The following is a 20,528-nucleotide window of genomic DNA, read 5'->3' as shown; positions in this document are numbered from 1 at the left end:
AGAATGTGGTTGTGGGTTTAAAGACAAGTAGTAGTAGTACATTTTTCAAAATAATAATTAAACCACCCACTATTAAGGGATAAATACTCTTAGTGTCAAAGACAGAGACTGAAAATAATAAAAAATAATCTTTGGTCCGGGTCAGCCTACACAGACCATGTAAGCTTTGGAAAAGAAAAATGTTTTCAAGTGTAAGTGACTTGTTACAGTCGTTGAAATTACACCATCATTTTGCTATTTACAAATAACTAAACATGTTCATACATGGATTATTAATTCAGCAGGCCTCATGAACTAAATTTTAAAGCTGAGTCTGGCCTTTATTGATCCACATTTCAACCAAGCACATGAACATTTGTGAAAAGTGCCACGTCTTACACGTGCACAAATGTGTTACAGTGTCAAAGTACATGAACAGTGCACAATAATAAACAGACAGCAAGATGTAGCCTCCATGGTCTGCACTCAGTGAGAACCACAACTTTTTAAGAGCTTTGGTTTAAAATAACATAGGCCCATTGATTCACAGCTGACACTTGGTACAGTCACGAATCTCAGACTCACTCGCTACATTATCAAACACATTTTAGATTTGTGCTGTTTGTCCATATAGCTGCATCATAGGTTAGATGTCTGAACACAAAATCCTCAGTCAAGCATGCTCCTTAAAATTGGGCCCCTGTGTGTCTTTGGGTCTGGTTCCATAATATTCTCACTTGTTCAATAGGATGCGTCTGAAAGTGAGGTTTATTCGAGGCAAGAGGACCTTCTTGCGCACAGGAAGGCTGTGGTACCAGAAGGTGTTGGTTGGCTGGTTCATAAGGAGCAGGCTTCCATGAGCAAGCTTCAGCTTCACAGGTTCAATCTGTCGGCAGCTCTGTTTTCCCCGAGCATCTCTGTGCCTGCAGACAAAGTCTCGTGCTGCTCCTAGAGAGACAGAGGCGATGGGACAGAGGGGGTCCAGCTCCTTCTCGTCATCACGATGCTCGCCTATGTGATCCTGCCCGTCTTTGTACCTGATGTTGAGAAGCACACCTTCAGCAGGGTTCAAATGTGATCTGTGCAACTTCTACTTAGTAGTGTCTCACCTGTTGACTAAGACAAAGTTAAATGTGTGTCCTGTTGTTTTTGTGACAGCATCCCGAATGTATTCCAAAGTTGGAGTCCATGTGCAGGCTAAATGTTTCATCCCAGAATAAGTATAACTTAGACCAGCATCTCCATATGTTGCCTGCCTTCTTGGTATATTGTACACCTTTCCAAACACCTGGACCTTTGCTTCTTCCCCTAGAAAAAAAACCCAAGCACTCTCATTTAACTGCAACGCAATGAACGGTGCTAATTTTACAGAACAATGGTTGTTATACCTGTTGAGTACATCACTTCCTCTTCCAGCTTTTTAAAAAGGTGGTCTGCTTCCTCTTTAGAGAAGAGTAAAGCATAATCAAGATCTAGTCCTTCTGCCTCTATTTTTTGCCAGGGAACAGGATGAGAGAACTCTGCTAAAACTGCATCCTCATCTTCCTCTTCCGTCATCTCCTCACCATATTCCACCTTAATCTTCTTCCTTGGACTTGTTAGGACATCACTGATACACAAGCGTTTACTGGGACTCTGATTCACAAAATTTTCCATTCCAGTTCTCTGTTGTCTGAACAGCTTAATTTCAGAATTTCTTAGACCTGTGATGCAAAGAAGATTTAGATTAGATTAGATGTGAGAAACGTATCCTCACTGTGGCTATGCCTGGTCGACTGGTTATACTGTATTTCATCCAATATTTCAAATTTTCAACTTTGAAGTTAGTTTGTTTTGTCAAACTTTTTTATTAAAAGTTCAGTCTGCAAATTTGTCACATCAATTAAACTGTTAACAAATTTCTTGATTATGTTTTACTGATCTTGAGGCAATATCAAATAAAATAAATTTTAAAAAAGTAATCAAACTTGTAAAACAACAACAACTACCAACTTGAATATGCTGCACATTATTCTCGGATAAATGTTAAGCGTCATAACTTCCACAAACTGTAGGAAACACTTGACAGCAGTTTATCTTGAACAGCACTCAGCTCATTAACATAATTCGGCTTTCGTCACTTTATGTTGGCGCCAAAGTGTTTGATCCCATTGAAGGGGTTTTTCTTTTTCCCGAGGAGTCTACCGCTGTTTTTTCTGTCATATTCGCTGCTTAATCAGTTTACTGCAGGTCACTGTCAAAGTGTTTTTCAACAAAATGATTGGACAGAAAACTATTCATTCATTTTTTTCGCCTGTCTCGAAAAAGCGCATTTCTAAGGAGTTAAATGAGTCCGAGGAGGAGGCGCAGCACACGGTGAGCGACACTTCAGCTTCCAACACTTTGTCTACTAACATGAGACAACGTTAGCCTGTGCTGTTAAAGTGTAACGTTATTTAAATTAAAACTACTTACTGTGTAGTTGCTGCAGTATTTTAAAAAGTTTACTCGATTTCCCGCGACACGCTCAGCGTTATCTAAGCTGCATTCACCACCACCACAGTGCTGTTCAGTGTTGGTAACAGTGCTGCTCACAGCTACCACCGTGAGCATGTTTACACTCCACTGTCGACGGTTTCTGGAGCTCGCTTCGCCTCCATCTGCACGCTTCTCACCAGGTCTGTGTTTTTCTCAATACACTAAAATTGTGCAGAAAAGGGTGAAGCCCTCGGCGGTGGAGTCTGAGCCGTCCAGCCCGCCTTCATGCCCCCTGTCCCCGGAGCAGCTGGACAGGATCGCCCGCAACAAGAAAGCTGCGTTGGAGAGACTCTCTTCCGCTCAGACACCTCCAGGGTTTGGAGAGAGCTGGAGAAAGGGGCTGTCTGCTGAGTTCGGAAAGCCCTATTTCAAACAAGTGAGAACTAGCTATAGCTCTGCTGCTGGTGTCTCCGGGGTCTTTGGACCAGTATTCATGTCTCCTTGTGTTGTTTTACAGCTGACGAGTTTTGTTTCTGATGAGAGGAAGCGCCACACTGTGTACCCACCAGCTGAGGATGTCTTTACCTGGACACAGATGTGTGACATCCGAGATGTACGTGAAGTAGCACTGGCTCTTTCTCTAACATGCAAAATTCTCAGACAAAGTATAAAACTTTTAATAGATGTCGACTCTATCGAAGAACCTGGAACATAATCTCCAGAGTTTCAGTTGTCAGAACATGCTCGACACAAACTCTTGGAAAACGATGCCAATAAAAACAAGTAATTATTAGTTGCTAAGCTTCCACTGACTTGAGGTAATTCATACAGTGGCAAGAAAAACTTTGTGAACCTTTTGGAATTTCATGGTTTTCTGCATTAATTTGTCATAAAATGTGCTCTGATCTTCATCTAACTCACAACAATAGAAAAACACAGTCTGCTTAAAATAATAGTACACAAACATTATATGTTTTTATGTTTTTATTGAACATAACATGTAAACATTCGTAGTGCAGAGTGGAAAAAGTATGTGAACCCCTAGCTTAATGACTTCTCCAAGAGCTAATTGGACACACACCAGTTTTGGGTTTACTGTTGCAGCACTGTTGCTACTCTACCTAGGCGTGGTCGTCCTGTAAAGGTGACTGCAAGAGCACAGCGCAGAATGCTGAATTAGGTAAAGAAGCATCCTAGCGTGTCAGCTAAAGACTTACAGAAATCTCTGGCACATGCTGACATTTTTGTTGACACACCTACAACAAGGAAAACATCAAAAAAGAATGGAGTACAAGGGAGGACACCACGGAGGAAGCCTTAGCTGTCCAAAAAAGGCAGAAAACCATAAAATTCCAAAAGGTTCACAAAGTTTTTATTGCAACTGTATTTACTGGTTTCAATAGGAAAAGACTATTAGAAACTTTCACACATCCCCTGACACTGACACACCCCCATAGCTTTTTCACCTCTCGGTCTGGATCCTCTTTTTCGATTGGCACAGACAACCAGAAACTTCATGTGGACTCAGAACACGATTTCACTGTAGCCATCCGTCTGATGTGAGCTCTGGCATGGATGACGTGGTGGCGTTTCTGTACAGAATTAATGTGTGGCGTCCTTCTTGTGTAATAGACTTCAGGTTGTATGTCTGGATACAGCAGTGTGGGCTGTCTGGGTGACAACGGTTTCCCAAAATCCTCTGGACAGTATTGGGCTATATTTGCCATGATGTTTTCTCATGCAATTCCATCTTTGAGCTATAGCTCAAAGGTCATACACATTCAACGGTTGTGTTAATGGACCCAGGTGCCTCACAGTTTATCTGTCTCTCACCCCAGGTCAAAGTGGTGATCCTAGGCCAGGATCCGTATCATGGTCCTAACCAAGCCCACGGACTGTGCTTTAGTGTTAAAAGACCAGTGCCTCCTCCACCCAGGTTTGTAGCCTTTATAAAGTGGGGAACTAGTCTTTTATCTTATCTCAAAGCCAGATAGACATAATAATAATTGAATAAATCTTATGACATGAACATAACATCCTTTTTTCTTTTCTAGTTTGGAAAACATGTACAAGGAACTGGTCTCGGACATTGAAGGCTTTCAGCACCCTCGGCATGGAGATTTGACTGGATGGGCCAAACAAGGTACTTCCAAAATAGTAGTGTACTGAATGTTTACGGACAGTTACCAACAAGAGAGCAGTGATTCACTAACAGACCTGCTGTCTTCTCCATCTGTGACCTCACTTATCAGGCGTGTTGTTACTCAACGCTGTGTTGACCGTGCGAGCACACCATGCCAACTCCCACAAAGACAAAGGCTGGGAGATCTTCACTGATGCTGTTGTGCAGTGGCTCAGCAACAACCTGGAAGGCCTCGTCTTCATGCTGTGGGGGTCATACGCTCAGAAGAAAGGAGCTGCTATTAACAGGGTGGGTCTACACTGCTCTTTTAATACACTTTCCACAGAATATTCTTATCATGTTCACATATCTTAAGTTTTCACACTCTGTTTATAGAAACGCCACCATGTCCTGCAGGCTGTGCATCCATCTCCTTTATCTGCCCATCGCGGATTCTTTGGTTGCAAGCATTTCTCAAAAGCCAATGAGCTGCTGGAGAAATCTGGAAAGTCTCCCATAAACTGGAAGGCACTTTAAGTCAGTGTTACTTTTGTTACATGTGTGACGATCAACTACAGACCAAAACCCACACATAAGCTTTCTCATTTTCCTGTTTTAGCAGTAGCATGTGCAGATTTTTTTTGTTTTTTAAGTGTTCATGTTGGGAGTTTGTTCTAAATATAGAATTTCTTAAAAGCTTTTTCTCAAACATACTGTTCTATGCATATTTGTATCATCTGCACTTGTCTGTTTCAAAGTTGTAAATATGTTTTTGTACAGTAATAGCCTTTGTAGTTAGCACATTAAAGTTGGCTTCTTTTTCTTACTATTCTTTTGTTTTTAACTGAAATGTTGTTTATATTATAGTGGTGGTAGTATGTTTTCTTTGAGTTTGCTCAGTGCAGTCTAATCTGAAATATGCTCACTACCTAAGACATGCAGTAGATATTATCCACACAACTACAGCTCATTTCTATAATACTACATTAGCAAGTGTCTGTAGCTTGAAATAAAGAAACAGGCAGATTGGTATTACAAAATTTTATGTTGAGCTCAATGCCAGAATACACTGAATACAGGGTATTGTATAATTCTGCTTTAAGAGCAGGTTGAAGAACTCTTTCAGCTCTTAAAAAAACAAAAAAACAAGTCCTAATCGATATTTCACCTTATGCTGAATTTGTGTATGGAACTTAAACCAGAAAATAAATTAAACGAAGAAAACATTAAGTAAATGTAATGGTGGTCTGTTATGATCAGCATTATGAATTCATTTTTACCATTTTAAAAGTAAAATAGGGAGCTGATTAAGAAAATCAGCACGAGTTGACTTCAATATAATAATAATATTGGTCAACAGTGAGTTCGTAATATCGTAAGTTTAACTGACGAGTATTTTTAATTTATTACAATAAAACTTGTTCGAGTAGTTGTATAGTTCACTCTATTATTTTTCTCTTTAGATTAAGTTGTGTTATTCGTCCTGCCTCATTCTTTTCTCTGTTGATCATTTAAACATTTTATTATGTGATCCTCATGTTTATTTATTTTATTTTTTAATTTATTTTATTTTTTAATTTATTTTATTTATTTATTATTTTTTTTGCACTTTTCAATCAAAAAGTTTGTTTGGCGAATTTAGACGTTGACGTATGGGCGTGGCTTCACCAGTGACGCCATGACGTTGACAGGAAGACGGGCGGAGTTTTTTTCTTCAACTTCGCCCTCGTCGGTTTAGTTTGCAGTGCTAATGTTTGTACAGTTAAAGAAGTTACACAAGTGACCATGCCTGTGCAGAGTGTGTCAGTTCGGGATGCGCCCATACATTTCGGTTTACTACAGCAATATCTGCTGCTTCTGAAGAAATACCCCATCCTTACTAAATCTATAACGAGGTCAGTTCTCTTGCTTATTCTCTGATTGGTTAATGTCCTGCAGCCTGCTTCTTGTTCTCTGCTTTGAGGTCAAAAGTAAGCTACCCCCATCTAATAAATAACTAACTAAATGATAATTAAGTTATTACGTTACTGTGAGCTTGTTAATACATGTTAGTTTCTTGTTATCTTCACCGTTTGTCCCCTTGACCACTTTTGTTTGCACCACAAATGGCCACTCGGGTTTTAGCCAATCAACGTGCACCCACAACCTACTACCCACCATCCTGTCTTATCACCAAACAGTACAATATTTGATTTATTTTGTACTATTACTAACCTACTTTATTTACCGTTTCATTTATTAAGCACCTGTTGACACAAAGTATAATTTGTGTGCGTGTCTTTCATATTTTCAGTGGCATCCTCTCAGCTGTAGGAAATCTTCTGTCTCAGATTTTGGAGGCAAGAAAAAAGACCAAAAATGGAGCCCGGATCAATGAGATCGACATGGCCGGAGCGATACGTTATGCCACTTATGGGTGAGAGACATTCTTGGATATGCTCTTTCAACTAATAGTGTAAAATAAACTCCCCTCTAAAAGTATTAAAACTGTGAGACCAGTTTCTCTATTTTCGCTGTAGACTGAAAACATTTGGGTTTGACATCATAAGATGAATATGAGACAAAAGATAAGCATTTCAGCTTTTATTTCCAGGTGTTTACATCTGGATCCGATGAACAACTTAGACGATGGCGCCCTTGGTTTGAACCCACCCATTTTTCATGTGAGCAAAAGTATTGGAATATCTAGACCTAAAATAGATTAAAGGGAATAAGACTTAATATTTAGTTGCAAATCATTTACTTGCAATAACTGCATCAAGCCTGTGACCCATTGGCATCACTAAACTTTTGTATTCCTCTTTTGTGATGCTTCTTCAGACTTTCACTGCAGCCTTTTTCAGTTTTGTGTTTTTGGGGGTTACTCCCTTCAGTTTCGTCTTTATAAGGTAAAATGATCTATAGGGTTTAAGTCTGGAGACTGACTTGTCCAGTCTAAAACCTTTCACTTCTGGCCTTTATGAACCTCTTTATTGTTTTGGCTGTGTGCTTTGGGACATTATGTTGCCGCATGATAAAGGCCCTCCCATTTAGTTTGGTTTCAGCTGTCTTTAAATTGTCAGACAAAGTGTTTCCGTTGACTTCTGAGTTCATTTTGCTGCTGCCATCATATGTTACAATATTAGTGAAGTTTATTGAACCTGTCCCAGAATAAGCCATGCAGCCCTGGGCTTGTATGTTCAGGGTCATGAGCAGATCTGATTGATTTTCCATCTTCTCTCAGCTTAATAATTGCTTGTTTTTCACCCATAGACATCTCTCTGGTTTTCATGTTGGTTATACCTCTTAACTATAAATGCAGTGTGAACAGGTAAAACCCAAATCAGAAACTGAGTGTAGACATTCAGTCTAGTTTCAGTAAAGAATGTTATAGGACACACCCGTTAGTCACATGTTCCAATACTTTTTCTCACATTTCTAACCTGTTGTAACATGGAAATAAAAGGTGAAATGTTGATCTTTTGTCTCATATTCGTCCTTTGATGTCAAACCCATGTGTTTTCAGTCTACAGCAAAAAGAGGAACTGGCCTTACTGTTCCAATACTTTTGAAAGGGGAGTATATGTAAACCATAGTGCAGCATAATTACTGTCTACAGAAAGTGTTTCATGTTACAAACCTTGTATCTTAATATCTTCTGTAACCTTCAGATAAATGTTTTTTGGTAGTTATTTCTTCTTGCTTTTTGCAGGTTGTTAATTACTGGACCGGTGAGCCATTACTTTTACCAGCTGATGGAGGTCTGGATGCCCACCACAGATCCATACTGTATAGTGAAACGTCTGCTGTTGGATCGGCTCATTTTTGCCCCTGGCTTTCTGCTTCTTTTCTACTTTGTTATGAACATCTTGGAGGTGGGTCTCATCAGAAACTCTTCCTCCTAGTATCATTCCACAAATTTCATTTTGATCACCCATAAAGGTATGGGACTTGATAAAAGAGATACATTAAAAGAGAATGGTAAAAAGTACTGCAGCAGAGCAGAGATATCCCAACTATTAAACCTTAGTATGGATCGTAGACATGTTGAGAGGAATAGGCTTATTCCTTAACTGCTACATGCTTTGCAGTGCAAAAACAGAAAATAATGTACGTGGCACAGCCAGCACAGATGAATTGTTGGAACAGAATCATTTAGGAAGAGGAGGAATATAATTCATCAAGCAGGAGGTCTGTTATATTGGCACATACCCTCAAAATATGTTGGATCTCATACTACTACCCCCCTCATACATCCCTTCAACCAGTTTGAAACACCGGCTTTGCGTTGTCATTCATTTACAGGATGAATAGTACACCACATGATATGTGAACTGATTTGTAAAAGTGGTTCAAATATGATTTAAATTAGATTTACTGCCATTCATGTTTTAGTCCAGTCTTTATGCATCATTTGTAATATTAAACACATGCTTGTTTTTTCAATATATATAAACAAATCATGTGAAAGTGTAAAATAAATGTATCACATACTTATTTCAATTTGTTTACAGGCTAAAGGGTGGGAACACTTTGAAAAGAAGATGAAACAAAGTTACTGGACTGCTCTGAAGATGAATTGGAAAGTTTGGACTCCCTTCCAGTTCATCAATGTGAACTTTGTGCCTGTTCAGGTACAGAATGGGTTTCACTGGCATCCTGTTGTTGAACACGTGATGAGTCATATACTGACACCAGCTGTAATGTTGGTTTTTGTGATTGCTTTTAGTTCCGAGTGCTGTTTGCCAACGTGATCGCCCTGTTTTGGTATGCCTACCTTGCATCTGTGAGGAAATGAACCTTCCCAAGACGTCTTCACAGAAAACCAAACTGGAGGAAGATTCTTGACGGTGACGTTGGCACGATTGTCAGTGCCAGAGAACTGAGCTAATACAACCAGTGTACTACTGTTCCTGCTGTTTCTAATATCTAGTAATGACTTTAAGCCATGATAAGATGCTGCTCTGATATTGTGGATACTTGTTTGTAATATCACAAAATAAGAAGTGTAACATATGACAGGCTACATTTCTTTTTCACCGAGCACTGCCAACATGTTGTACAGTGGAAGAGAAAACTGCTAATTATATATTGAGAGTTTTAAAAAGTTAAATAATGCCAATTTTTAATAGTATATTCTGAAGTTCACCTTTCTTAAAGGTACAGCTCCACCCTGAGCTAAAGGAAGACACAGGAAATGACACAGGACATAGACTTGTCAATGTTTTATTTCTAAAAATTGGTCCATTAACATAATAAAATCATGTGTTTATCAAAATATAATCATTACATGCTGTGTTGTGTGTATTTAACATTTGGATTACCAAAGAAATAAAACCAAAAGATGTATGACAGCATGGAGCAAACATACAAAAATAAAAATACAAATAAATTAGAATCTCAGAGTCTTTAATCTTCATGTACAGTAAATGAAGGAATGGTAGTTTCCTCCTTTCTGCTTTTCTCAACCTTATGACAGGATCCTCAGCCTCCTCTCAGACGCAGGTTCAAGTCGATGCTGCTGAGCTCCCTGACGCCGTAGTCCGACAGCCGACCCTCCATCATCTCCCGGCCCTGGAAAATGAGCCTCTGCTGGCTCACCTGGACCCCCTCCCTGCACTGGACCTTGGTCTTGAAGTCGTTCACAGTCTCGTCGGGTTTAATATCGTATGTGCTCGACCTTCCCCTGTCGTTTTTGACGAACACTTGGATGGTGGCCGGTCGGGTCAGCAGCAGAGAGACTCTGGACCCGGACTGTAGTCCGTAGGACCGGATCGTCTGGGAGTCGTCGCTCAGATCGATCTTCTGGCCGTTCACAAAGACCAGCTTCTGAGTGGAGGAAGGTGCTCCAAACTTATCCTGGATGAGTTTTTTCAGAGAGCCCACGGTGTCCTCTGGCTGCACCCTCAGTGGGTGGACGTCCCCGTTCAGCATAGTGATGACAAGATCCATGTTTAAAACCAGCTGAAAGATAATTCAGCACGTTTAAAATCAGTCTAGAAGTCTAGTCTACGATGAAATACAGAGTTATTAAAGAAGAGCTCTGACCTTCTGAGATAAAACTGAAAACTTCTTCAGGTAGAAGAATGATGATCAACATCAGCTGTGCCTCAGGTTTGAACTCCCCTCTGTTTATATAGCAGCTGATCAACACCCTCTTGTTGTTCTTAAGATTCGTTTTCCCTCCTCTGTCGTCATAACTTTCGGTTTCTATTCTCCTAACGTGACTCCGCCGGAATGAGGGCTTGTAATGTTGTGATCATTGTGCATTTTCAGTCTGTCATCCATTAATCCAGTGTAAAGGGTGGATCAGGACAGCAACCAGCAGCAGATCTACAGGAGGGACTTTAAATGATTAAGTCAAGTCATGTCAGGATTGTCCAGTTCCAACAAGGAGAGAAGCAAATCATTTCATCTGAATTACTGCTGAACGTCACCACAGCCTTTAGCCTCTTATACAATTAAGAAACACAACAGAAAGCCAGAGGAAATATAAAGTTTTTTTTATTTACACCAAACACCTGAATAAAAACAGGACATATTAAGATATTCATGTACATCACAAATAAAAAACGATGCGCTGCCTAAATATCCTCTTCACACCAGCTGCACACACAACAAGTGATACTGAAACTCTAAACAGTTTGACCACAGACATCAAGTAAAACTGAAAAATAAGATCTCTGTAGACGTCCAGTAGATTTCTTTTTTCCTGTTTACATGAAGCTGTTCTTTGTGTAACTGTGCCACTGTACCACACCTGTCCTCCAGAACCGAATCCAACGGTTCAACTCCTGATGTGTCAACAACATGAAGCTGATCTGCAAATCGGATAGCTTTCTCTAAACAGGCCAGGCCCTGTTTGGTTCGGAAATCAACCAAGGCCAGTCGCTCTAGTTTGTCCACCAGGTCAGCAGGAATTTGGGTGGGCTGTAAAATCCAACAGGTAGTGGTAAGTAATGTGTGTGTGTGTGTGTAGAAAATGTCTTCAACTGGATCTAACCATTGAATAAGGACATAACAAATTACTTCTAATTTCCAAACTGAGTTCTTTTTGCTGCTGCCATCATGTGTTACATCATCTGTAAAGACTATTGAGCCTATACCAGAAAAAAGCCATGCAGCCCAAGTCATGACATCACCTCCACTATGTTTCACAGATTAGATTAGAATAACTTAGATACTTTATTGATCCCAGAATGGAAATTCTGGTGTTGCACCAGCCATTACACAGAGAAACATACATACACATGCAGAAGATAACAGGAATAACAGGAAAAAATACACATCTAACAGAACTAGACAGAAAACAAATTGCACCTTAAATTGCACACAGTTAAATCTAAAGAACAGAACTGGCACCTATTAAAGACTTTCCAGTAATCCACTGCCCATTCTGGTTAGTAAGAATAATGTAAACTAGACAGAAAAGAGTAGAAAGAGCAACAAAAATACAACAAAAACTACAAAAAGAACAAATCGAACCGGAGCTACTGCAACAGGCTGCCAACCGAGGTGGCGCCAACATTTGGGGTCATGAGCGGATGCTTTCTTTTGCCAAACTTGAGCCTTTTTGTCACTTTAACACGGATTCATCTTTGTCTCATCAGTCTAGCAAACTTTGTCTCAGTATTTTTGAGGCACATTTCTATACTTTTTCACAAATTCCAGCCTGGTGAACTTATTCTTCTAAGTGGTTTTCATCTTCTGGTGTAGCCTCTGTACTTTTGTTCATGAAGTCTTCTGTGAACAGTAGGTTGTGATCCCTTCTCTCCTGCCCTCTGGAGGTTGTTGCTGATGTCAGTAACGTTTGTTTTAGAGTTTTTCTTTACACCTCTCACAATGTTTCTGTCATCACTGGCTGTTGTCTTCCTTAGTCTACCCATTCAACATCTGTTACTTAGTACACCAGAGGTTTCTTTCTTCTTCAATACTTTCCAAATGGTTGTACTGGAAATGGCCAATGTTTGTGCAATGGCTCTGATTGATTTTCTATCTTCTCTCAGTTTCACTGTAGCTTATTTTTCACCCATAGACAGCTCTATGGTTTTCATGTTGGTTACACCTCTCAACTACAAATGCAGTGTGAACAAGTAAAACCACATCAGAAACTGAGTGTAGACATTCAGTGCTGTTTATTGTTTGAATAAACCCAAATGTTTTTAGTCTAGTAAAATGTGTGAAGACTTTGAAAAGAAGATGAAGCAAAGTTACTGGACTGCTCTGAAGATGAATTGGAAAGTTTGGACTCCCTTCCAGTTCATCAATGTGAACTTTGTGCCTGTTCAGGTACAGAATGGGTTTCACTGGCATCCTGTTGTTGAACACGTGATGAGTCATATACTGACACCAGCTGTAATGTTGGTTTTTGTGATTGCTTTTAGTTCCGAGTGCTGTTTGCCAACGTGATCGCCCTGTTTTGGTATGCCTACCTTGCATCTGTGAGGAAATGAACCTTCCCAAGACGTCTTCACAGAAAACCAAACTGGAGGAAGATTCTTGACGGTGACGTTGGCACGATTGTCAGTGCCAGAGAACTGAGCTAATACAACCAGTGTACTACTGTTCCTGATTTTTCTAATATCTAGTAATGACTTTAAGCCATGATAAGATGCAGCTCTGATACTGTGGGTACTTGTTTGTAATATCACAACGTAAGAAGTGTAACATATGACAGGCTACATTTCTTTTTCACCGAGCACTGCCAACATGTTGTACAGTGGAAGAGAAAACTGCCAATTATATATTGAGAGTTTTAAAAAGTTAAATAATGCCAATTTTTAATAGTATATTCTGAAGTTCACCTTTCTTAAAGGTACAGCTCCACCCTGAGCTAAAGGAAGACACAGGAAATGACACAGGACATAGACTTGTCAATGTTTTATTTCTAAAAATTGGTCCATTAACATAATAAAATCACGTGTTTATCAAAACATAATCATTACATGCTGTGTTGTGTGTATTTAACATTTGGATTATCAAAGAAATAAAACCAAAAGATGTATGACAGCATGGAGCAAACATACAAAAATAAAAATACAAATAAATAAGAATCTCAGAGTCTTTAATCTTCATGTACAGTAAATGAAGGAATGGTAGTTTCCTCCTTTCTGCTTCTCTCAACCTTATGACAGGATCCTCAGCCTCCTCTCAGACGCAGGTTCAAGTCGATGCTGCTGAGCTCCCTGACGCCGTAGTCCGACAGCCGACCGTGCATCATCTCCCGGCCCTGGAAAATGAGCCTCTGCTGGCTCACCTGGACCCCCTCCCTGCACTGGACCTTGGTCTTGAAGTCGTTCACAGTCTCGTCGGGTTTAATATCGTATGTGCTCGACCTTCCCCTGTCGTTTTTGACGAACACTTGGATGGTGGCCGGTCGGGTCAGCAGCAGAGAGACTCTGGACCCGGACTGTAGTCCGTAGGACCGGATCGTCTGGGAGTCGTCGCTCAGATCGATCTTCTGGCCGTTCACAAAGACCAGCTTCTGAGTGGAGGAAGGTGCTCCAAACTTATCCTGGATGAGTTTTTTCAGAGAGCCCACGGTGTCCTCTGGCTGCACCCTCAGTGGGTGGCCTTCCCCGTTCAGCATAGTGATGACAAGATCCATGTTTAAAACCAGCTGAAAGATAATTCAGCACGTTTAAAATCAGTCTAGAAGTCTAGTCTACGATGAAATACAGAGTTATTAAAGAAGAGCTCTGACCTTCTGAGATAAAACTGCAAAGTCCTTCAGGTAGAAGAATGATGATCAACATCAGCTGTGCCTCAGGTTTGAACTCCCCTCTGTTTATATAGCAGCTGATCAACACCCTCTTGTTGTTCTTAAGATTCGTTTTCCCTCCTCTGTCGTCATAACTTTCGGTTTCTATTCTCCTAACGTGACTCCGCCGGAATGAGGGCTTGTAATGTTGTGATCATTGTGCATTTTCAGCCTGTCATCCATTAATCCAGTGTAATGGGTGGATCAGGACAGCAACCAGCAGCAGATCTACAGGAGGGACTTTAAATGATTAAGTCAAGTCATGTCAGGATTGTCCAGTTCCAACAAGGAGATAAGCAAATCATTTCATCTGAATTACTGCTGAATGTCACCACAGGCTATTTTTAGCCTCTTATACAATTAAGAAACACAACAGAAAGCCAGAGGAAATATAAAGTTTTTTTTATTTACATCAAACACCTGAATAAAAACAGGACATATTAAGATATTCATGTACATCACAAATAAAAAACGATGCGCTGCCTAAATATCCTCTTCACACCAGCTGCACACACAACACACTGCTCACTCACCATTTTGATTAAGTGATACTGAAACTCTAAACAGTTTGACCACAGACATCAAGTAAAACTGAAAAATAAGATCTCTGTAGACGTCCAGTAGATTTCTTTTTTCCTGTTTACATGAAGCTGTTCTTTGTGTAACTGTGCCACTGTACCACACCTGTCCTCCAGAACCGAATCCAACGGTTCAACTCCTGATGTGTCAACAACATGAAGCTGATCTGCAAATCGGATAGCTTTCTCTAAACAGGCCAGGCCCTGTTTGGTTCGGAAATCAACCAAGGCCAGTCGCTCTAGTTTGTCCACCAGGTCAGCAGGAATTTGGGTGGGCTGTAAAATCCAACAGGTAGTGGTAAGTAATGTGTGTGTGTGTGTGTGTGTGTGTGTGTGTGTGTGTGTGTGTAGAAAATGTCTTCAACTGGATCTAACCATTGAATAAGGACATAACAAATTACTTCTAATTTCCAAACTGAGTTCTTTTTGCTGCTGCCATCATGTGTTACATCATCTGTAAAGACTATTGAGCCTATACCAGAAAAAAGCCATGCAGCCCAAGTCATGACATCACCTCCACTATGTTTCACAGATTAGATTAGAATAAATGAGATACTTTATTGATCCCAGAATGGAAATTCTGGTGTTGCAGCAGCCATTACACAGAGAAACATACATACACGTGCAGAAGATAACAGGAATAAAAGGAAAAAATACACATCTAACAGAACTAGACAGAAAACAAATTGCACCTTAAATTGCACACAGTTAAATCTAAAGAACAGAACTGGCACCTATTAAAGACTTTCCAGTAATCCACTGCCCATTCTGGTTAGTAAGAATAATGTAAACTAGACAGAAAAGAGTAGAAAGAGCAACAAAAATACAACAAAAACTACAAAAAGAACAGATCGAACCGGAGCTACTGCAACAGGCTGCCAACCGAGGTGGCGCCAACATTTGGGGTCATGAGCCGATGCTTTCTTTTGCCAAACATGAGCCTTTTCGTCACTTTAACACGGATTCATCTTTGTCTCATCAGTCTAGCAAACTTTGTCTCAGTATTTTTGAGGCACATTTCTATACTTTTTCACAAATTCCAGCCTGGTGAACTTATTCTTCTAAGTGGTTTTCATCTTCTGGTGTAGCCTCTGTACTTTTGTTCATGAAGTCTTCTGTGAACAGTAGGTTGTGATCCCTTCTCTCCTGCCCTCTGGAGGTTGTTGCTGATGTCAGTAACGTTTGTTTTAGAGTTTTTCTTTACACCTCTCACAATGTTTCTGTCATCACTGGCTGTTGTCTTCCTTAGTCTACCCATTCAACATCTGTTACTTAGTACACCAGAGGTTTCTTTCTTCTTCAATACTTTCCAAATGGTTGTACTGGAAATGGCCAATGTTTGTGCAATGGCTCTGATTGATTTTCTATCTTCTCTCAGCTTCACTGTAGCTTATTTTTCACCCATAGACAGCTCTATGGTTTTCATGTTGGTTACACCTCTCAACTACAAATGCAGTGTGAACAAGTAAAACCACATCAGAAACTGAGAGTAGACATTCAGTGCTGTTTATTGTTTGAATAAACCCAAATGTTTTTAGTCTAGTAAAATGTGTGAAGACTTTGAAAAGAAGATGAAGCAAAGTTATTGGACTGCTCTGAAGATGAATTGGAAAGTTTGGACTCCCTTCCAGTTCATCAACGTGAACTTTGTGCCTGTTCAGGTACAGAATGGGTTTCACTGGCATCCTGTTGTTGAACACATGATGAGTCATATACTGACACCAGCTGTAATGTTGGTTTTTGTGATTGCTTTTAGTTCCGAGTGCTGTTTGCCAACGTGATCGCCCTGTTTTGGTATGCCTACCTTGCATCTGTGAGGAAATGAACCTTCCCAAGACGTCTTCACAGAAAACCAAACTGGAGGAAGATTCTTGACGGTGACGTTGGCACGATTGTCAGTGCCAGAGAACTGAGCTAATACAACCAGTGTACTACTGTTCCTGCTTTTTCTAATATCTAGTAATGACTTTAAGCCATGATAAGATGCTGCTCTGATATTGTGGATACTTGTTTGTAATATCACAAAATAAGAAGTGTAACATATGACAGGCTACATTTCTTTTTCACCGAGCACTGCCAACATGTTGTACAGTGGAAGAGAAAACAGCTAATTATATATTGAGAGTTTTGAAAAGTTAAATAATGCCCATTTTTAATAGTATATTCTGAAGTTCACCTTTCTTAAAGGTACAGCTCCACCCTGAGCTAAAGGAAGACACAGGAAATGACACAGGACATAGACTTGTCAATGTTTTATTTCTAAAAATTGGTCCATTAACATAATAAAATCATGTGTTTATCAAAATATAATCATTACATGCTGTGTTGTGTGTATTTAACATTTGGATTATAAAAGAAATAAAACCAAAACATGTATGACAGCATGGAGCAAACATACAAAAATAAAAATACAAATAAATAAGAATCTCAGAGTCTTTAATCTTCATGTACAGTAAATGAAGGAATGGTAGTTTCCTCCTTTCTGCTTCTCTCAACCTTATGACAGGATCCTCAGCCTCCTCTCAGACGCAGGTTCAAGTCGATGCTGCTGAGCTCCCTGACGCCGTAGTCCGACAGCCGACCCTCCATCATCTCCCGGCCCTGGAAAATGAGCCTCTGCTGGCTCACCTGGACCCCCTCCCTGCACTGGACCTTGGTCTTGAAGTCGTTCACAGTCTCGTCGGGTTTAATATCGTATGTACTCGACCTTCCCCTGTCGTTTTTGACGAACACTTGGATGGTGGCCGGTCGGGTCAGCAGCAGAGAGACTCTGGACCCGGACTGTAGTCCGTAGGACCGGATCGTCTGGGAGTCGTCGCTCAGATCGATCTTCTGGCCGTTCACAAAGACCAGCTTCTGAGTGGAGGAAGGTGCTCCAAACTTATCCTGGATGAGTTTTTTCAGAGAGCCCACGGTGTCCTCTGGCTGCACCCTCAGTGGGTGGCCTTCCCCGTTCAGCATAGTGATGACAAGATCCATGTTTAAAACCAGCTGAAAGATAATTCAGCACGTTTAAAATCAGTCTAGAAGTCTAGTCTACGATGAAATACAGAGTTATTAAAGAAGAGCTCTGACCTTCTGAGATAAAACTGAAAACTTCTTCAGGTAGAAGAATGATGATCAACATCAGCTGTGCCTCAGGTTTGAACTCCCCTCTGTTTATATAGCAGCTGATCAACACCCTCTTGTTGTTCTTAAGATTCGTTTTCCCTCCTCTGTCGTCATAACTTTCGGTTTCTATTCTCCTAACGTGACTCCGCCGGAATGAGGGCTTGTAATGTTGTGATCATTGTGCATTTTCAGTCTGTCATCCATTAATCCAGTGTAAAGGGTGGATCAGGACAGCAACCAGCAGCAGATCTACAGGAGGGACTTTAAATGATTAAGTCAAGTCATGTCAGGATTGTCCAGTTCCAACAAGGAGAGAAGCAAATCATTTCATCTGAATTACTGCTGAACGTCACCACAGGCTATTTTTAGCCTCTTATACAATTAAGAAACACAACAGAAAGCCAGAGGAAATATAAAGTTTTTTTTATTTACACCAAACACCTGAATAAAAACAGGACATATTAAGATATTCATGTACATCACAAATAAAAAACGATGCGCTGCCTAAATGTTCCTCTTCACACCAGCTGCACACACAACACACTGCTCACTCACCATTTTGATTAAGTGATACTGAAACTCTAAACAGTTTGACCACAGACATAAAGTGAAACTGAAAAATAAGATCTATGTAGACGTCCAGTAGTTTTCTTTTTTCCTGTCTCACAACACGTAAAACTTACTGTATACCTGACAAAGCCTCGGCCTCAGCTAACACCTGTACTGCTTAGAAGATCACCTCCAGTGTCTGCACAAAGAAATGTAGCTATAAATATCAAAACTAAATTGAGAATTCAGAGTGTTTCATCATGGCAGCCCTCTCCTCCCTCTGTGGTAGGGGAATATTTCCTGGGGTAATAAAATACATATTAGTTAAGATTTCTTTTCAAGTGGCAACCAAACAGGATAAAAATGTGCACAGTCATATTGAAACTCTTCAGGTTTTTAGTACCTGGTGGTGCAACAAAATATTCTTCAACTGTGTTTTTGGAGAGCTGCAGCAGCTCTTCACCACAGTCCCCTTCCATGACTGTGTCGTTCCTCAGGTACAACGCCCTTAACAGTTACACAAAATAACCACAACCATTCAATATGCTTCACATTAGTTTCACATCAAGCTGCATTTGTAACTGTGCCACTGTACCACACCTGTCCTCCAGAACCGAATCCATCGGTTCAACTCCTGATGTGTCAACAACATGAAGCTGATCTGCAAATCGGATAGCTTTCTCTAAACAGGCCAGGCCCTGTTTGGTTCGGAAATCAACCAAGGCCAGTCGCTCTAGTTTGTCCACCAGGTCAGCAGGAATTTGGGTGGGCTGTAAAATCCAACAGGTAGTGGTAAGAAATGTGTGTGTGTGTGTGTGTGTGTGTGTTTGTCTGTGTGTGTGTAGAAAATGTCTTCAACTGGAACTAACCATTGAATAAGGACATTACAAATTACTTCTAATTACCAAACATTGTTATGACATATTTAACATCATGTCGGACCTTTAGTTTTTGGTAATATTGGGTATTTTATAGTATGCTACTTAAATGTTTTTGACATGATCATGTGATTTTGTCTTACTGTCCTGTGTGCTATTACGTGTCTGACTCAGCTCAACAAGGAAAAGCTGTTTAGGACAGAAGCTTTTGTCCACCATTACTTACACTAGAAGTATGTTATGGAAGGATCTTTGGTCCAGTGGTCAGAGTTAATAGTCAGTATTAAGAGGAGACATAATATCTCCTAAGCATGCAAAAGCTGAGTGTACACAAGGGCAGTTGGCTATTTAAGTCAGAGTTAAATTAGAGTTTACAGTAAAGAAAAAAAAAGTACAGTGTTTACATTCACCCAGTCATGAGAACATTACCGTGGGTAGTTGGTCTTCTGTTACTGCTTCCCATGTCGCAACATCTGGTACCTGTTACAGAGAAACCCGACTGATGAGCAGATGTGATGAGAGTTGTAGAAGTACCCAAACTCAACACTGAAGTAAAAGTGGGGGTACTTCTGAAAAAGGACTCTGTTACAAGTAGAAGTACAAAGTGTCATATTTATTTACTTTCATTATAAACAGACTCAGATAATAATCACTGATGTGGACCTTACCTTAGGGTTATGTGGTTGAGAGCTGAACAGACGAGGTACATTCGTGATGTGGCTCTGTACGCAGCTGTTTGTCCTGTTTAACTTTGCTGCATTTGAGTGTCCACCGTTTGCTAACGGGATGAATGAAGGACGCTTCACTAACACACAACATGTGCGTTTAGCACAGAGGCTAAACACTGACATTTTCGACGCAGCTAACGTTCGCTAACTAATTCTCTTGTTCTAGCTAGATGTATATAATAGGGTATTACATTTTCAAAGGCTATACTAAATCACTACACGGGGCCTTACGGAGGTCTAACGTTAGCAACACCTTGACGTAGCTAGCCGACGGGAAGCAAGATGTTCACCCCTCACGTACTTCCTGATTCGCTTATGTTGAAGACAGTGAACTGTAAAATAGGGGGAAGTTTGGATTATTTCTTTTTGCTCCAGATATCGTTACTG

General features: G+C 40.3%; 7 protein-coding genes across 9 annotated transcripts; 2 read left to right on the top strand and 5 right to left on the bottom strand.

Annotated features, from left to right (window-relative positions):
* Nucleotides 1-288: 288 nt before the first annotated feature.
* alkbh2 (alkB homolog 2, alpha-ketoglutarate-dependent dioxygenase) lies at nt 289-2,560 on the bottom strand. Its single transcript, XM_026342323.1, has 4 exons — nt 2,434-2,560; nt 1,368-1,682; nt 1,089-1,287; nt 289-1,016 (listed from the first exon to the last, which is right to left on the bottom strand). Exons 2-4 carry the CDS (start codon nt 1,633-1,635, stop codon nt 713-715), a joined length of 771 nt encoding a protein of 256 aa, XP_026198108.1. The 5' UTR covers nt 1,636-1,682; nt 2,434-2,560; the 3' UTR covers nt 289-712.
* unga (uracil DNA glycosylase a) lies at nt 1,720-5,790 on the top strand. Of its 2 annotated transcripts, XM_026342322.1 has the most exons (7): nt 1,720-2,334; nt 2,672-2,872; nt 2,954-3,049; nt 4,275-4,372; nt 4,491-4,579; nt 4,689-4,867; nt 4,955-5,790. In XM_026342322.1, exons 1-7 carry the CDS (start codon nt 2,236-2,238, stop codon nt 5,093-5,095), a joined length of 903 nt encoding a protein of 300 aa, XP_026198107.1. In that variant the 5' UTR covers nt 1,720-2,235; the 3' UTR covers nt 5,096-5,790. The 2 variants fall into 2 exon arrangements, with proteins under 2 accessions (XP_026198107.1, XP_026198106.1); XM_026342321.1 differs by lacking the exon at nt 1,720-2,334 and having other exon boundaries at nt 2,453-2,872.
* Nucleotides 5,791-6,259: 469 nt separating this feature from the next.
* Nucleotides 6,260-9,841, top strand: pxmp2 (peroxisomal membrane protein 2). The gene is made up of 5 exons (XM_026342324.1): nt 6,260-6,453; nt 6,852-6,974; nt 8,250-8,412; nt 9,052-9,171; nt 9,267-9,841. Exons 1-5 carry the CDS (start codon nt 6,344-6,346, stop codon nt 9,333-9,335), a joined length of 585 nt encoding a protein of 194 aa, XP_026198109.1. The 5' UTR covers nt 6,260-6,343; the 3' UTR covers nt 9,336-9,841.
* Nucleotides 9,842-9,996: 155 nt separating this feature from the next.
* On the bottom strand, nt 9,997-10,740 carry LOC113149972 (polyubiquitin-like). Its single transcript, XM_026342326.1, has 2 exons — nt 10,586-10,740; nt 9,997-10,501 (listed from the first exon to the last, which is right to left on the bottom strand). The coding sequence occupies exon 2, from the start codon at nt 10,487-10,489 to the stop codon at nt 10,022-10,024; it is 468 nt and encodes a 155-aa protein (XP_026198111.1). The 5' UTR covers nt 10,490-10,501; nt 10,586-10,740; the 3' UTR covers nt 9,997-10,021.
* Nucleotides 10,741-13,586: 2,846 nt separating this feature from the next.
* On the bottom strand, nt 13,587-18,101 carry LOC113149975 (polyubiquitin-like). 2 transcript variants are annotated; one of them, XM_026342328.1, is made up of 3 exons: nt 17,968-18,101; nt 14,241-14,270; nt 13,587-14,156 (listed from the first exon to the last, which is right to left on the bottom strand). In XM_026342328.1, the coding sequence occupies exon 3, from the start codon at nt 14,142-14,144 to the stop codon at nt 13,677-13,679; it is 468 nt and encodes a 155-aa protein (XP_026198113.1). In that variant the 5' UTR covers nt 14,145-14,156; nt 14,241-14,270; nt 17,968-18,101; the 3' UTR covers nt 13,587-13,676. The 2 variants fall into 2 exon arrangements, with proteins under 2 accessions (XP_026198113.1, XP_026198114.1); XM_026342329.1 differs by lacking the exon at nt 14,241-14,270 and having other exon boundaries at nt 17,951-17,970.
* On the bottom strand, nt 17,297-18,086 carry LOC113149973 (polyubiquitin-like). The gene is made up of 2 exons (XM_026342327.1): nt 17,951-18,086; nt 17,297-17,866 (listed from the first exon to the last, which is right to left on the bottom strand). Exon 2 carries the CDS (start codon nt 17,852-17,854, stop codon nt 17,387-17,389), a length of 468 nt encoding a protein of 155 aa, XP_026198112.1. The 5' UTR covers nt 17,855-17,866; nt 17,951-18,086; the 3' UTR covers nt 17,297-17,386.
* Nucleotides 18,102-18,440: 339 nt separating the features above from the next.
* gatc (glutamyl-tRNA amidotransferase subunit C) lies at nt 18,441-20,417 on the bottom strand. Its single transcript, XM_026342325.1, has 5 exons — nt 20,082-20,417; nt 19,843-19,893; nt 19,136-19,305; nt 18,939-19,042; nt 18,441-18,835 (listed from the first exon to the last, which is right to left on the bottom strand). The coding sequence occupies exons 1-5, from the start codon at nt 20,262-20,264 to the stop codon at nt 18,768-18,770; spliced, it is 576 nt and encodes a 191-aa protein (XP_026198110.1). The 5' UTR covers nt 20,265-20,417; the 3' UTR covers nt 18,441-18,767.
* Between the last annotated feature and the right edge of the window lie 111 nt (nt 20,418-20,528).

The sequence above is a fragment of the Anabas testudineus genome, chromosome 9 (assembly GCF_900324465.2).
Source record: "Anabas testudineus chromosome 9, fAnaTes1.2, whole genome shotgun sequence".
Taxonomy (NCBI): domain Eukaryota; kingdom Metazoa; phylum Chordata; class Actinopteri; order Anabantiformes; family Anabantidae; genus Anabas; species Anabas testudineus.
This window is presented reverse-complemented; position numbering and strand designations above follow the sequence as displayed.